We start from the raw sequence: 16,201 nt of genomic DNA on the forward strand, positions 1-16,201 counted from the left end.
CGTAAATGTGATTATTAGGGTCTGAATGATTAATCGTCCGTTATTAGCTAAAATTGGCTGATGTTTAGGGTTACAGTCGACACTGTTGAGATGCCACTGCTCATCTGAAGTTGAGTAAATAAACATTCACTTACCACTTATTTCATGAACGTTAGTGCGATTATTCTGTTGTCAACCTTCCACCGGTGTCAGTTTGTGTGTGTTTCCTTATTGAATGTGTGACTTCTACCAACCAAAACAAATGGCTCCAACCTACAAAACACAGCCTGTGTGCTGTCAAGGCAGCTAAAGAAAAAAATAGAAAAAAAAACTTCACGCTGTCAACAGTCAGCGGTCTAATCTCCAAAGGATTATGTCATTAAAGCTAAAGCTCCGGCGGTATCACTCGTATCAGTGAGTCTGGAAGCGTTTGGGGCGCAACTTGAATTATAATATCTGCTTCTGATAGATAGGGCTGGAAATAAAAATAAGAAAATACAGTAGAGTGTTGGATTATGAATTTTACCAATGTTTTATGTCCCCAAAAGCACTGAAAGCATTGCCGTTCGAATGACGTAATTCAAAGTTTCAGTAACCTTGATTCAACAAGCGTCAATAGTTTTGCTCGTTCTTTGGCTTTTTTGCAGCACAATTGTACTCATTTGTCACAATAGTTAACAGTTGGATACTTGAGATCCTCCGATCCTTGTGACGATAAGCGGCGCTAGAAAATTGATGCGTCGTCTTCTGTATTTCTTTGTTTATCAGTGGATATTACCCCCTGGTGGCTAGTAAAATGAACTGCAGATAAGCCGCACTGGACAATTAGCCACAGGGTTCAAAGAGTGAGAAAAAAGGCGAGTTTTACGGTCTGAAATTTCCGAAGGTTTACGATGCAGACGATTCCACCGTTGAGCAAATGACTTCTTTTCGCATCATTTCGAAAGCTCGAGCAACAATTTCCAGAGACCGCACACACACTCATCTGTTGCCAACCAAAATATATATTATGACTACTACATATAAAATCTGCATTCAAGTCATTTTACGATATAACCCAACAGCCTAGTTAAATCAAAACAATTATAAAAGCTTAAATCCAACGCCATTGATATTTTTCGGCGTAGCACACAGGCCAGGTAGGCCAAGATGGGAGTGGCGTGACATTCCCGGAGCGATAATGTTACACTTTTCCCACTCTCCCGGATCGCCACCCCCCCACCACCATTATTCAGACAACTGACAGATAAGCCTTATTGTTTTACCAACATCCCTTCATACCAGTTATACTAGTAAGTTTCAATACAATGACAGGAGGGTCAAAATACCACAGGAAGTAGTATTTCAAGTAGTATTCTTAAAAAAAGACTTCAAACAGAGTGATATATAATGTGTATTATTATTCTTTAACTTTGAAAGTATGATTGAAATTGTATTGAGGTATATTTTATTCAGCAGCACCAGAATTTACATTGCGTACCGTATCTGTTTTATTTCCAGCTCATCTGCCGGAAAATTGTCACTGATGACAATGTCAATACCGATAAAACAGAACAAAATCAAAGCATATGTTGTGGGTAAGCAGTTGCTATAACACGAATTAGCAATATATTACTTTTTGTTCCACTTAGTTTGCTCTCAATTTGAAAAGAAACAAGTGTATTGTGCCTTGTAGAAAGCATTACATTCAAATTTGCTGCAGAAACATTAAAAAATATTAAGAAATGTTAAAATCTTACATAGCCTTTACACACACCAGTGATGCATTCATATTTAAGAACCATTGTTTTAAAATCTATGGATTTTGAATGTGATGGCACTTAAATTCGGATCCTGTCGCATTTTTCACTTTCAGGTATAGTCGCACAAATGAGGTGAAATACTGGCGGCTTCGTAGCACATACTTCAGTTCAAAAGTTTCCCATGTACCAATAAACCTCAAAAATTGCTAAATTGACTGAAACACAGTTTCTTTTTTTCCCCAATCACAGAATTTTGAATATTAGAGTGAAATGTCTAAAACATATGTTCGTTATTTGATTGGCAACAGAACTTGGAAAAACTTCTCCTCTGACCCGAAATGTTCAATAGCCGTTGCTCTTTATGCATAATCAAAATAAACACATTTAAATTGAAAATCGCTTTCATTTACGCCTAGTGTAGTACGTTAACGTCTTTTTACACTTAAATGCCAGTAAAGCTTCTTTTCTGATCTTAAACGACAGCAAATGTATATGTTCTTTTCTAATATTTAAACAAAGCACTGGTTTATGTCATTAAAAAGACAAGAATATAGGTTAATCCAATGAATCATTTCCAATATTCTGTAGAATGCACGGATGCGTTTTGTAGTCTGCAGTCAATGACAAAAGCGATTATGCGGCATTGAAGGATTAAAACGGGGAAACTGACCATTACAAGGCTGTTTGTTGTTTAAGGTATCTTTACACGTCTTAATCCTTCCGGTGTTTAAACAAGAGAAAGCTCGGCGTCCTTTTATTATTATTTTTAAATCTATCTCTCTTCCATAAATGTGATGGAAAAAGAGCGGCTCACTTGAACGCACCATGGCGACAACAGGGGCGACCTCGACCGGCTTGCCCGTACTCATCTGCCCCGGCGGACGTCCGGGGGGTCACTAAAAGGCTACTATCGGCGCTTGAAAAGATATTAAAATGAAATGACATTAATTTGTTCGAAACGTATTTGGAAGAAAACAAAATAAGATGAAGAAAGGTGAGGCGTTCGGTGAGGTGCCTACCTTAGCAAAGCAGCCTCGTCCTGGCTAGCTTGTCAGCGTCCTCCATGCTAAAAAAAAAAAAAGAAAAAAAAAAGTCTTCACTTTAACGTTAAATCACACCCGAAAACAACAGAAAACCCGAGCGAGAAGCGAGCGAGGTAAGCGGCCGTCCACCTGCTTTCTAACAGTCCACCTGCTTACTAGTGTCTTAGCTAGTGGTGGATTCCCCGAGGCGGACAACTCCCACCTCCCTTCTCACAGGGTGGGGGCACCGGGTGGGGGATCGTATAGCAATGCGGCGAAATTGTCCAAATGCCCCCGCCCGCTGCTCTCTCGCTCGCCCTCCGGCTTCCACTCCGCTCCTCCCCGCTCTCTATCTCACCCCGGCGACAAGGGCAGGCCCCCTCCCGGGAGGCGAAGAAGGGACGAGGCAGAGCCGGTGTCCTTCGGCGAGCCGGCGGAGAACTCGTGACGTCACGTGCGAAGCAGACGCTCGAGTCGCGCTGTGACAAACATAAGGCTCGCGGGCCGGATCTGGTCCAGGAAGAGGCCTAATATGGCCCGCAAGGTGATTTAGCTTTAAAAACAACAACAAAAAGAATGGGACCACCACAGTGTGCTGTCCATAATCAATAGACAAAAACGATTGAGAGATTAACTTAATTTCACGCCAATTACGGAGGTTAACTTTCAGTGCCAAGCGTTGGGAAATGAAACCTCTAACGGGCCAGTATAATTAGCATTTTAGAATACAGTATAGCCCCGGGTTACGGCGTCCCTGGCATGCTTGCGTTTTTTTCACATTACGAAGTAGAATACTACGTTTTTTCGTCCCCTCATCATGGCATCTTTTCCGCTTTACGGCAACACTGTCATGACCTGTGGGGTTGGCTGTGTTTATGTTGTTTTGCCTCCCTCTATTATCAAAGCGCTCCCTCAACTATTTTGTACTATATTGTGTGCTATGTCTGTGTAAATATGGGTGCTGCCATTGAAAGATCGACTTCCATTCTTCAGTTACGCTTGCATGTAGCTAACAGCTGGCTTGTAAATGAGGAAACACTGCCATCCAATGGTCACAGTTATCACTACAGTCAACTGGCTTTAGTCAAGGGTGTCAGCTCTTCGCCATAAAAAAATGTGCAGAATTTTATGATTTATTATTGCTATTACTATTTTAAAAGATGAAAATTCTCATCCACACTGAATGAGTTAATAATTATTGTACTTCTATAAATGATAATATTAAAACATGACATTTACACAACCGCCATAGCTTTATTTACATCAAGCTTGCATGTATTTTTACATGCGCGGATGCCATCCAGAACGTGAAAGAAAAGCAGCCTGGTATTTTTTGTTTTGTTTTGTTTTTTTTTAATCAGCGTGCCCTCATATCTTTTCTTATCCATTCTCAAAGGGATCCACATTTGGAACAGCTGATACGGTAGAGTTGAGCAGTCTGGTCAGTGTCAGAAGGCGGCGTGAAGGTGCCGAATGGAGTTTGAGTGCATGAAGTCATGGTTTGGCGATGACATCATATCAGGTGAGCGTCATTGTCTTAAGAGCTGGTCAAAGGCCTCAAATCTTACATGAAACACATTTATATACGATTAATAAAAAGGGATGGCAAGTGACCATATTATCGTTATTTCAAGGTATCGGTGCGAGCGATGGACGCCGATAACAATATCGGAAACTACAAATTAGAAGAATAAAAAAAGGTTTATGCAATTTTAAACAATCTGTATTTTTTTTGCGTGTTGGGTGTATCAAAGGTTTTAGTGCTATCAGTACTTTGTATTGGTATCGATTGGGAATTGAATACCGCTATTGTCTGGGAAAAAGTGGCTTCGAAACTGCTTCACTGCTTTTTAATTCATTCACTGCCATGGACGGCAAAAAAAGATCTATTTGTACTGGACCGCAAAAAACGTACTGGTAGGGAATTAGTTTGCGTTTAACAGAATTTAACAGAATTCTTTTAAGGGAGTGGGAGGATAATATAGTAAAAATATGCGGGTAATCGAGGCCTACCCTAAAAGTTTTTTTAATTGCTTATAAATGCCACAAGGGGGTGACAAAGCTTCGGGCGAACTAAATGAAGCTCCTCAGTCCAACTTAGTTGCTTGGCACCAAGATGCCACGGATTAGCAACGTAGTATTTTAACATACGGTAAGACTTGACTCCCTTAAATATTCTGGATTGTTTTTGGTAGATAACAAGTTGTTGTTGTTACTCTTATTTCCAAATTACAATTTGTAAAACTTTTATGACATCAGTCATCTGTGAATTGACCCTGAAACATTCAGTATTATAATAACACCAGAGTTGATGACTGTGTGTCGCGCCTCAGCAACCAGTTTTACAACCTTGTTGACCTTTTGTTTTAGCGTGCAGGTAATTGTTTTAGCAATATGGACTCAGTGAACTGACATTTGTCAGGAGGCAGAATTTATAGGGCTCAGTCAAATTTGTTGCTAGGCAGAATTTAAAGACTTTATTATGACCAGCAATAAATGAATACAAATTCTACTGAGTGACAATCAGATGGCCATAATTGAGCCCAACAAGTAAACAGGATACAATTTTGCCCTATAAATTCTGCCTAGCAACAATAGCTAGGCTGTCATGTTTCAATACATTTGCTCTTGAATTGAAAGGAACAAGGGACTGTTCCTGTCATGGCATTAAATAAAAGTATACAAAGGAGTCACTGTAACACACTTTAGCAAGGCGTAGCGTCATCTTCCAATTCATTTGCTCTTGATTTGAAAAGAGCAATGAGTTGAGATTTCCAGGAGGGTAAATGTTTGGAAACCGTTTTCCTTTGTCGTCCGCATCCTGGGTAAATCCCATTTTTCCCAACGAGCTTTTTCTTTGGCCCTTCATCTCACGTGTGCAGCCAAGCACATCTCTCGCCTCTCCTTTTGAGGGCATGAAGCCGGGAAGTTGGCGCGCGTTACGCAACGCACCTCTTCACATCTGTCAAAGCACAACTTGCAAAAGACAGTGCCCTTTTAAATTATTATTATGATTACACTTGGAGACTGGCATCCGCCGCATCCGCTGCCAGGCAGGCTGCGACAGTACAGCAGCTGTCGTTAGCGCCTTGGTTGCGAGGACGCGAGATATCAATAATGTCAACGTATGAGATTGAGTGTGAATTTTAATGGAGAATTTGGGGAAACGTAGAAAGAATTAATATATGCCGGGCCAAAAGTTGGCGATGTTCCTGACTAATTCTTACATATTCAAAATGACCTCATCAACTCATTTTGTGGTATGTTAAAAAATACGAACTGATTGGATGATTATTTTTAAGCGATATTTGAAGGGCCATACTCTGCTGATTTATGTTGCATTAAGCACTATAATTGCATGAACCGATGGCTCGCAAATGGGGTCACGTGCACCACTGGGGGTAACAGGGTTGCTGCAGATATCAGCAAATTTAATTTCATGACAGGAACAATATATATATATATATATATATATCTTCAGTTTCAAATTAAGAACAAACTAACTGGAAAATGAAGGATATTTTTGCTACATTGCGTTATAGTGATACATAAGAGCAAAACACACACAAAGTAAAGTATTTTTTGAGTATGTTCTCAAAACATCGATTCAAAATCAGCGCTTCTCAAATGGTGTTACGCAACTGGAAAGACGCAAAGACGCTTGGTATCAGGAAATCTCATTTAATGCTTTCTATTGCCGAGAAATGAACAATATAACTGAGCAAAGTCTCCGAGCGAGAGCAGTGAATTGTGCGAAATGACCAAAATGCCGAGCATTTATTTCATTGCTAATGAGCCTGCAGGAAGAAAGTATTTATCAAAACAAATCTTTGAAATTCCTTCCCTGATTGTTCTCGAGTAAAGCTGAAAATCCTATCGGCTGCTATAATTAAGAAATGGGCCCATTAATCCAATTGATGAGGTTGGGGAGGGGGCGGCAGAAGGTGATTAAGAACCCTGCGGAAGCCCGCAGTGGTCCAATCCTAATGCGCCGAGACATTTGGGGTGAGCGAGTTAGCAGACTGTCGTCTTACATCGTTCGTGTGTCCTTGCAGGATTTTCAGGGATGAGGAATTTGACCCTGAAGCTCTCCTGTTCCTTTTTAGGAAACGTGGCTTAGAAGATGACCCGCAAGAACATCCCTGTGTTCGGCCAGGAGGACCTCAACATGGACTTGAAAGAAGGAAAAAGTTGCCAGGCCACTCCCGTTATATGACGCTAACTACCGCCTTTTAAAACTATAAATATTTAAAGCAGATGTTAAAATAAATACACAAATATATATATATATATATATATATATATATATATATATACACACAAAACTACTTGAGAGCCTCTTTTACTTGGGATTGAATGCCTGTGCTGTAAACACATATAAATACGTCTTTGGGATGGAATGAGTTTTAATAAGAAATCTACCCAGTCAAAATGCAATGTCATATTTTGACCAACTAGAATAGCTTGTAAAAAGGCAAGTTCTAGGTTTAGGTGTGTTTTAGATCTTCTAATAGCGGTTCCATCAATAACCATTAAAAAAAAATGGCAAACTTGGTCATTTTGCAAAACTACTTCGCATGACTATAGGCTAATTATCAGTAGGTGTGTTTGGGTAAGTGGACAGCGCAGAATTGCGACCATTACACATACAGTTCTTTCCAATAATACTTAACTATATTCATCATTTAAAATGAAGCTGAGAATAAAAAGCCAAGCACGGAGAGTCTCCGGCACCCAAATGCACAGGTGCAGTCAGCGAATGGGGCGACCCATCTTTGTCAAAAGCATCTCAAAAGTTGCAAAATCAGAAGTGAAAGATATCCTTTTTACGCTGTCAGTTTAAAAGATTTTTTCAAAACCTTGGAATCGAAAGTTCGTACATCATTTATTGTCAACCCCTTTTTTTTTACCTCCATAGAAAACCGAATTGCATGACAATATGTTTGACATAAATTATGCTGACAGTTATTGCTTATTTGCATATGAACAGGAAGAGCCTCACCTGTTATTGTATTGGTGTTTTCTTCTTTTTGCTTTTGACAGTTCTACAGCAATCGAGTCAATGGAGCAAAGCCCCCCCCCTCCCGGGCGCGTAAGCCGCAGGGTTTAGCAGGTGCCTTCGATCCCAGGCCGGGACGGTTGTAAACGATTCATCTGAGGGAGGGAGGAGAAAAAGGTAAGAGCGACATGACCTGATATTACTGCTTTGTGTTGGTATTTGTCCACGATTACCAAAGTGTGTCACAGAATTTAAAATTGGTATAACAATTACACATTTTAAGTGATTTTTTTCTCCTATGTGAGACTGAATCTCTTCCTAAAATATACAGTATATGCGTGTGTATATAAATAATATACATCTTTTCGTTGAGTCATTTTTTTAACCTGCCTTTAGTTCTTGATTTTTAATTTTCCATTGTTCCAAAACATGTTTAAAATGATTCCATTCATATTCATATCCTTTGTGTTGTTTATCGCCATTATTCGCAATGCAGTTTTCCAAAATCAGCCTTGCGTTTTCAAAAATGAACATCGATTATCTAAATTTTAATATATATTCTAATTTGATACTAAATACGCTTTCAAATGATACCAAATGCATTGGAGGTAGCAGGTTTAAAAACGTACATTAACATAATTATGTATGAATAAAAACTCCAATATTATTGACTGTCAGGGAAGTGTAAAACAAGTTCACCACTGTAAACTAAAAACAAATTGCCACTACAAAGTCAAAAACATCAACAAAAAATCAACAAAAGTGGTCAGAAATAAGACAAGATGATTTCTAGACTTGTGCTGCCCTCTAGTGGTGCATTGAAGCAATCTCAACGAATCCTAGTTGTAATAGAGCAAGAAGCTTGGTACGTAAACCCTAAACTGGTCAAAAACCAATCTGAGTATCTACATTTTTATATATCTTCTAATTTTACACTAAATGCCCTTTCAAATGAAACCAAATGCATTGGAGGTAGCAGGTTTAAAAACGTACATTAAAATAATTATGTATGAATAAAAACTCCAATATTATTGACTGTCAGGCAAGTGTAAAACAAGTTCACCACTGTAAACTAAAAACAAATTGCCACTACAAAGTCAAAAACAAACAAAAAAATCAACAATAGTGGTCAGAAAAAAAGACAAGATGATTTCTAGACTTGTGCTGCCCTCTAGTGGTGCATTGAAGCAATCTCAACGAATCCCAGTTGTAATTGCGAGAGAAGCATGCTTTTTAAATCCTTCCATCGATCAATTTTGTGAACCTATAGTGCATATTTTTGGACCGTGGGGGGAAGGAATGAAAAAGAAATAAAGTGGGAGTGTCATGCAAAATGTGCTTTGTTGGAAAAAAAAAATGAAAAAGTTGCTCCACCCACCCAGGCCTCGTGTGAGTATTTCCCTATTCATTCATGCATGAAGCTTGGGCGTATCAAAACAAGTTTCACTCATCGCGTGTGGGCGTGTGTGCGCGTTTGTGTGTGTGTATCAAGGGCAAATTGTGTTAAAGCACCACCCACACAGGGAGTGACAAGTAGAGGATTTTTTTTTTCTTTTGTTTGACCTAGATCACGTCTTGGTAAATGTTCATTCTCAAAATGGAGGCCTAGCAGACAGGTTTACTCCTGCCAGCTTGGCATTGAAAACAAACCTTGCAAATTGGACTTGTGTTTTTTTTTTTGTGTGTGTGCGTGTTTTGGTTTGTGCACAGTGCACAGTGTGAAGCTGCTAAAGAAGAAGCGAAAGCGGAGGTAGAAATCTCATGTCCGTATTTTGCGCGTGCAAAGGTTATTTGGTGGAAGCTCTGATGTCTACACTGTTGAGGAAATACGACTTGTTCGTTTGGAAACCATGAGCTCCAGAGACGGGAAAATCCTGGTAAGAACTTGAGGAAAAAAAATAAATAAAATGAGTTTTGGGTCATTTCGACTACGTGATAGTTTACAAAATTGTATGTGTGACTTTGCATTGCACCTTTTGCAAACAAAAGGTTGCCCCTTTGTAGCCGTTAAAATATAAATAACTATAATAAACGTTAATATAAAATATAGACCATTTTTTATGAAGTGCAATAAAGTTCAAATTGCTAGCTTGCATGCTGTTAGCTTTTTAAAACGTCAATCTTTTACAATTTTGTTGAAAAAATCATGACAGTGATTTTGCTTTGTATTTTTTGCAAAGTTTTGTCATTTTTGTCATTCAAAAGTTTTAAAATGGAGTCCACGTTGACAGCTAGCATGCTGCTGTTGGCTTTTTAAAAATGCATCTTTTCTTTAATTTTGAAGAAAAAAATCATGACAGATGCTTTGCATCTTTTGCAAATACAAATTGTGTCTCTTTTTAGTCTGTAAAATGTAAATCATTATAATGAAAATAAGACTGCAGGAATAAAAATAAAATGGAAAAAGTTTTAAAACGGAATAAAGTCCATGTTGATAGCTAGCATGCTGCTGTTAGCTTTTTAAAAATGCATCCCTGTTTAAATTTTCTTTAAAGAAAAAAAAAAATCCTGACAGTGACTTTGCATCTTTTGCAAACAAAATGGAGTCCCCTTTCAATCTGCAAAACATGAATCATGATGAAAACTAATATTGCGGAAATAAAAATAGAAAAATGGGATAGTCGGCTAGCATGTTGTTGTTAGCTTTTTAAAAATCGTTCATTCTTTCAAAAAATCATGACAGTTGGCAGGTGCTTTTAAACATATTAATCTAACATATTTTTTACGCGGAAGTACACCCCAGAGTGTTTTGTTTTGGCTAAAGACTACAGAGGGAGCAGTATTTTAATATAAATCTATATTGCGTATCTGGACGAGAAAAAAAAAAAAAAAGTAAACATGAGTCTTTGGGATTGAACGATTTAGCGGCAATCCGTCAAACCACCGCAAAACTTTCTCATTTTAACAGTTCTCAAGTCTTAGGACGTTTGGAAGTTCCATCAAACCCATAACGACGACTTCACCGATTTCAGGTCTCAAAGCGCTTCCCTTTCGTCCGCAGGTCCTCTTCCTCCTGGCCCACTTCATCCCGGGACGCCCGGTCCAGGCCTCCGAGAAGAAGACCACCTGCCGCATCCGAGGCACCAAAGCCGACTGCAGCCGCCTGAGCCTGGCCGCCGTGCCGCCGGACCTCCCCGGCGATATCAGCGACTTGGATCTCTCCCACAACCGGCTGAGCCAGATGCCCCCGGCCTCGCTGGCCCCCTACGCGGGGCTCCTGCGCCTGGACGTCAGTTTCAACAGCCTCACCAAACTGGACGGCGGGCTGTGCCGGGCGCTGCCGCGCCTGCGGTCTCTCGACGCGGATCATAACGAGGTGCACGCCGTCCAGGGGGAGGACGTGAGCGCCTGCGGGAACCTGACCGCGTTGCGTTTGTCCGGCAACAGGCTCAAGCTGAAAGGGGAAGTTTTCGCCGGGCTGCAGGTATTGGGATCCGCTGTCCCGTGGCTTTCCCGTCGCTTTCAAGTTCTCCTTTCAAGCGGGGATGGGAAGCAGTAGCCCTAAATTAAACAAACATGCAAAAAAAATCATTCTTGAATGACCGTATTTTCCACACTGAAAGGATTATAAGGCGCACCCTCAATTAAAGGCATATTTGAAAACCTTTTCCACATATAAGGCGCACCGGACTATAAGGCGCACCCTCAGTTAATGACTTATTTCAAAACTTTTTCAATCGCAATATAGTAATACCAAAAGTAATAACAATAACTCTAAACTCTCAATAGCATAATAAGTCAATGTCAATATGAGCAACCTTGTTCAACTGTAAACACTCAAAAGAAACAGCTAAAGCTGACTTTATCGCTTCGTTCCTCATCTACCAATCCCAATATTGATCCATATATAAGGCGCACCTGATTTTAAGGCGCACCATCAGCTTTTTAAAAAAATTAAGGCTTTTAGGGGCGCCTTATCGTGCGCAAAATACGGTAATTGTTTCAGGAAAATACAAGTTACGTTTGGTAGCTTATTCAGTTTTATTTTTGTTCAAAGCCCGATCCTCCCCCAGATTGTCTATGATCCAAAAAGAGGACTCTTCAAGTTGAATATTTCTCTGTGGACAAATATTGATTTGAAATGATTTCTTTTTTGGATTAGGTCTGACACTTTTTGTTATTTTTTTTTTTTTGGGGGGGGGGGGGTGGGCAGGGACAAATATTTACTAATAAACAAGTTCATGAAAGCCTAGTCAACAATACACCTTTGAAACTAACAAAGGAAATATTGCTATTCGCTCGGCCGACTCGGTGCAGAATCTCTCCTCCCCCGCCCCCAATTGAAATAAACACTATAACATGGTTAAAAAAGTGCAATTTCCAGCAGATGGGCCCTTTAAGAAAAACGCCTCAAGTCCAGTCATGCCACTCCCTCATTTCTGCCTTTCAGAGTGTGAAATTCCTGGATGTGTCAAAGAACAACCTCTACTCGGCCAAGCTGGGCTCCAGGCCTCAGATGCCCCACCTGCTGGAGCTTAAACTAGGCTTCAACTCCTTCTCGGCTTTGGCCAAGGATGACTTTGCGCTCTTTAGCCACTCGGCATCCCTGCAAATCCTCAACCTGGAATCCGCCAGCATCAAAACAGTAAGGAGAAAAAAAGGCTAAAATGCTGTGAGAACGATGTGGAAGAATATGACCAAAAAATGCTTCATATACTGCACAAGGGTTAAAGGTATCGGGTACTCTTAGATGTTGCCAACACCAGCCACCGATACTTAAGGAAAAATATCTGACATCATGTCAACAGCAGCAGTTTGACGTCGACGAATCATCTGCTGTATCCGAGAGAACTCTTTTTGTCCTAGTATTAAAATTTGAGTACTCGAGCTCGGTAGACAGTATCGGTGAGCACAGAGTGACTATTCGTATTGTTTTCGGTCCGACCAAAAAAATGAATCAAATATTAAAATATTTCCATCTTTTAAACCTACTTTCATTCCTGTCCTCTTGCATTGTATTTTATTTGACCATTTTTACTTGAATTCCAAGATTTTACTCAAGTAAATCTTATTCAAAATGTGAATAACTCAAACAATGCCGGGAACATAGGAGGACGTTCTCAGGACGTCCCTAATTGTTGTCCACGTATTTTTCCCCAGGTGGATCCCGGTTCCTTCCGGCCCATTTCCCACTTGCGGATTTTAACCATGGACGGGAGCAACATGGGAACCACGGCTATCTCCAAACTCTGCGCGGCGTTAGCGGGGACGTCCATCCAGAAATTGTCCCTACAGAGGATGAAGCTGGTCACGCTCACCAACGCCACCTTCAAGGATTTGCAGAAGACCAACGTAACCTCGCTGGACCTCTCGGGCAACGGCATGGGTAAAATCGAAGAGGGCTCCTTCCGGTGGCTGGGCAAACTGGACGCTCTCAATTTGTCGGATAACAACATCAAGCACTTAACCGAGAAGACATTTCAGGGCCTTGGCGGTTTGCGACGACTGGACTTGAGAAAAGCTCTGGTGAAAAGTCGTACCTCCGCCACGCCTATCATCGACGATTTCTCCTTCCGGCCCTTGGGATCCGTGGAGACTCTGTGTCTGCAGAAGACTTCGGCGCGGGAGATTACCCAACACACCTTCGCGGGTTTGAAAAGTCTGAAATATCTGGACATGAGCTGGAGCAGCTACGCGTCGTTGAAAAGCATCTCCGCCGCCACGCTGTCTTCGCTGGGCGAGTCGCGTTTGCTGAAGCTCAACCTGACGGGGACGGCCGTTATCCGGATTCAAGGTGGCGCCTTCTCCCATTTGAGGAACCTTACCCATCTTTTCTTGGATTTCAATTTCATCAAGCAGACCCTGAGCGGGGAGGAGTTCCGAGGTTTGGATCTGCTCCAGGAGCTTCACATGTCCATCAACCGCCAGACGGTGGACCTCAGCTCCGCCTCCTTCGTCGGGGTTCCCCTTCTCAGGGTCCTGACGCTGAGTAAAAGCCTGACGGCCTCGTCCTTGAATTTGGATCCGTCTCCGTTCGAACCGCTGTCCCGTCTCGAAAACCTGGACCTGAGCAACAACAACATCGCCAACTTGAGAGCCGACCTGCTGGACAAACTGGTCAAGCTGAAGGTCCTCAAGCTGCAACACAACAATCTGGCGCGTTTGTGGAAGGACGCCAATCTGGGCGGACCCGTGCTCTACCTGAAAGGCTTGGGGAACCTGGAGAGCCTCCAGATGGACAGCAACGGGCTGGACGAGATCCCGGGGGGGGCGCTGAGCGAGCTGAGGAACCTGCGCGACCTCAGCCTCAGCAACAACCTGCTCAACAACCTGAAGGACTCGATTTTCGACGGGCTGACCTCCCTGAAGGCCCTACGTCTTCAGAGGAGCCTGATCACGGCCGTGAGACCCCAGGTTTTCCGGGTCCCTCTGTCCAACCTCAGCTTTCTCCTCATGGATCGAAATCCCTTCGACTGCACCTGCGAGAGCGTCCTGTGGTTCGTGACCTGGTTGAACACCAGCAACGCCACCGACATTCCCAACCTGAGGGAGCGGTACCTTTGCAATACGCCCCTGGCGTACTTCAACCGCTCCATCTTGGATTTCGACCCGCTCTCCTGTAAGGACGTGGCGCCGTTCCGGGCGCTTTACATATTGAGCAACACCCTGGTGCTGCTGCTGACGGTGACGTCGCTTCTCGTGCGATTCCACGGCTGGAGGATCCGGTTCTACTGGAACGTCCTGGTCAACCGGCTTTTGGGCTTCGGCGACGCCTCGGCGGAGGAAGGTCGGCAGTTTGAATACGACGCCTACGTGGTCCACGCCGAGGTGGACGGCGGCTGGGTGGAGAGAGCCTTGATGCCCCTGGAGGGCAAGGCGTGCAGGTTTTGCCTGGAGGAACGGGACTCGGTGCCGGGCACGTCCCAGCTGGAGTCCATCGTGGAGAACATGAGAAACTCCCGCAAAATTCTTTTTGTGGTCACCGAAAGCCTCCTCAGAGATCCGTGGTGCAGCCGGTAGATCATTTTGTGTTCTCAGACTAAAGATTTCCACATGAAAATTAGGGAACCCCCCCCCAAAGTTGCACTGATTCAAACGATTAAAGCAGGAATCTAACAAAGAAACGCATGTGAAAAGAAGACAATCCTAATTCTCCCCCAAGATGCACATTATATCAAATGCACATTAAATGTAAATGCCACAGATGAAAGACCGATGCCCAATAAATCATCAAAATATGGCAGAGCTGAAAACGACGACGGAAAATCCTTCCGAAACTCCGCAAATGAAAACTTCCATCCATTGCTTAGGGGAGCGAGGCATACATTGGGGATTTTTATTTCAGATTAAATCCGATTTTACGTTTGTCGTTCATCCACAAAAGCTTGAAAGCCAAATTAAGACTACCGTAATTCCCCAAATAGTCGTGCACGTCAATTTTCATTCAAACTTCAAGCTTCAAGTCCCTCAAAGGCAGCAAAAGCTAAATTAAGACTATAATAAAAATTTTTTACCCCTGCCATGCAGCTTCAAGGCCTACAAATTCTTTGAAAACTAAATGAAGACTACCATAATTCCCACAAAACGTTTCCATTTTTCCAACATTTTTTTCTTCCATTCCACCCTATTTGTTCCTCCATGCAGCTTTAAGGCCCACAACACCTGCATAGACTCAATTACGACTACCGTAATTGCCATAAAAGTTGTGCAGATAAATTTTCATTCAACTTTTTTCTCCCAGACAGCTTCGACCTACAAAAACCGTGAAGACTAAATGAATACTGCCGTAATTCCCTGAATAGTCGTGCAACAACATTTCTGTTCACTCGTCGCGACTACAAGGCCTACAAAAAGCTGCAGGGGCCATATTAAAACTACCGTAATTCCCATAAAAGTTGCGCAGCTCAATATTCTCATTCAACCTTTTTGGTTTGGTCCACGCAGTTTCAAGGCCCACCATGCGTTGCACCAGGTGATGGAGGCCAGCAGGGACTCGGTGATCCTGGTCTTCCTGCAGGACGTGCACGACTACAAGCTGTCGCGCTCGCTCTTCCTGCGTCGCGGGATGCTGAGGCCTCGCTGCGTCCTCCGTTGGCCCGTCCACAAGGAGCGAGTGGTCGCCTTTCGTCAGAAGCTGCTCATCGCCCTCGGGATGACCAATCGATTTCCGTCCCTGCGTTGAAGGACCTTTGCGGGGTCATAATCAGGTCAGGGAATTTATTTTCACTTTTACGTGAAAGGTCGAAGCAAACCAAAAATGGTACGGCAAAAAAGTTAAGGTGACATTATATGAAGTTGTGGGACATTTTATTAGGTACACTTGCTCAACAAGTCTGATTTGCTGCCCTGCATTTGTTCTCCAAATAAATTGATGAAATCATTATTTGTGTCAGAAGATACAATGAATTCCTCTGAACTTCAGAACTAATTTATGTCTTAATTATGTCTTAATTATGGCATAATTGTTATAAATATATATTCATGGACATTCAATCCCATGTGTTTGTTTTTATTTAAAA

General features: G+C 42.1%; 2 protein-coding genes and 2 long non-coding RNA genes across 19 annotated transcripts in view; 1 reads left to right on the forward strand and 3 right to left on the reverse strand.

The window, feature by feature from the left end:
- Nucleotides 1-3,206, reverse strand: part of sorbs2a (sorbin and SH3 domain containing 2a) — a 51,694-nt gene extending 48,488 nt beyond the window's left edge. For 4 of the 12 annotated variants that reach the window (XM_088419448.1, XM_088419450.1, XM_088419446.1 and 1 more), the window contains exon 1: nt 2,741-3,144. The gene's annotated coding sequence lies outside the window, so the exon portion shown is untranslated. Of the gene's footprint in view, nt 1-2,740 lie in introns of all 12 variants that reach the window. The other 8 variants (XM_088419451.1, XM_088419444.1, XM_088419443.1 and 5 more) reach the window with 7 other exon arrangements.
- tlr3 (toll-like receptor 3) lies at nt 2,863-16,175 on the forward strand. Of its 4 annotated transcripts, XM_088419455.1 has the most exons (8): nt 2,863-3,287; nt 4,140-4,265; nt 6,850-6,933; nt 7,787-7,919; nt 10,744-11,166; nt 12,133-12,327; nt 12,843-14,698; nt 15,627-16,175. In XM_088419455.1, exons 5-8 carry the CDS (start codon nt 10,924-10,926, stop codon nt 15,862-15,864), a joined length of 2,532 nt encoding a protein of 843 aa, XP_088275581.1. In that variant the 5' UTR covers nt 2,863-3,287; nt 4,140-4,265; nt 6,850-6,933; nt 7,787-7,919; nt 10,744-10,923; the 3' UTR covers nt 15,865-16,175. The 4 variants fall into 4 exon arrangements, with proteins under 4 accessions (XP_088275581.1, XP_088275582.1, XP_088275583.1 ...); XM_088419456.1 differs by lacking the exons at nt 2,863-3,287; nt 4,140-4,265; nt 6,850-6,933 and having other exon boundaries at nt 7,231-7,919; XM_088419454.1 differs by lacking the exons at nt 2,863-3,287; nt 4,140-4,265; nt 6,850-6,933; nt 7,787-7,919 and adding an exon at nt 9,279-9,619.
- LOC148421658 (uncharacterized) lies at nt 10,084-14,804 on the reverse strand. 2 transcript variants are annotated; one of them, XR_015866145.1, is made up of 5 exons: nt 14,241-14,804; nt 13,884-14,161; nt 13,508-13,748; nt 13,223-13,445; nt 10,084-11,243 (listed from the first exon to the last, which is right to left on the reverse strand). It is a non-coding gene; the product is annotated as an uncharacterized LOC148421658 (long non-coding RNA). The 2 variants fall into 2 exon arrangements; XR_015866144.1 differs by having other exon boundaries at nt 13,223-13,748.
- The window catches only part of LOC148421659 (uncharacterized), a 46,836-nt gene continuing 45,949 nt past the window's right edge, over nt 15,315-16,201 (reverse strand). The window contains exon 6 of the long non-coding RNA XR_015866146.1: nt 15,315-15,869. This is a non-coding gene — a long non-coding RNA (uncharacterized LOC148421659). The remainder of the gene's footprint in view (nt 15,870-16,201) is intronic.

The sequence above is a fragment of the Hippichthys cyanospilos genome, chromosome 7 (assembly GCF_059441005.1).
Source record: "Hippichthys cyanospilos isolate Australia breed blue-spotted pipefish chromosome 7, RoL_Hcya_1.0, whole genome shotgun sequence".
Lineage (NCBI taxonomy): Eukaryota > Metazoa > Chordata > Actinopteri > Syngnathiformes > Syngnathidae > Hippichthys > Hippichthys cyanospilos.

Excerpts from the sequence above, each read along its gene's own strand:
- tlr3 (XM_088419454.1), top strand. The coding sequence starts at position 9,593 with ATGAGCTCCAGAGACGGGAAAATCCTG. Across the intron at positions 11,167-12,132 it reads AAGTTTTCGCCGGGCTGCAG|AGTGTGAAATTCCTGGATGT; the intron begins GTATTGGGATCC and ends TCTGCCTTTCAG. Across the intron at positions 14,699-15,626 it reads AGAGATCCGTGGTGCAGCCG|TTTCAAGGCCCACCATGCGT; the intron begins GTAGATCATTTT and ends TGGTCCACGCAG.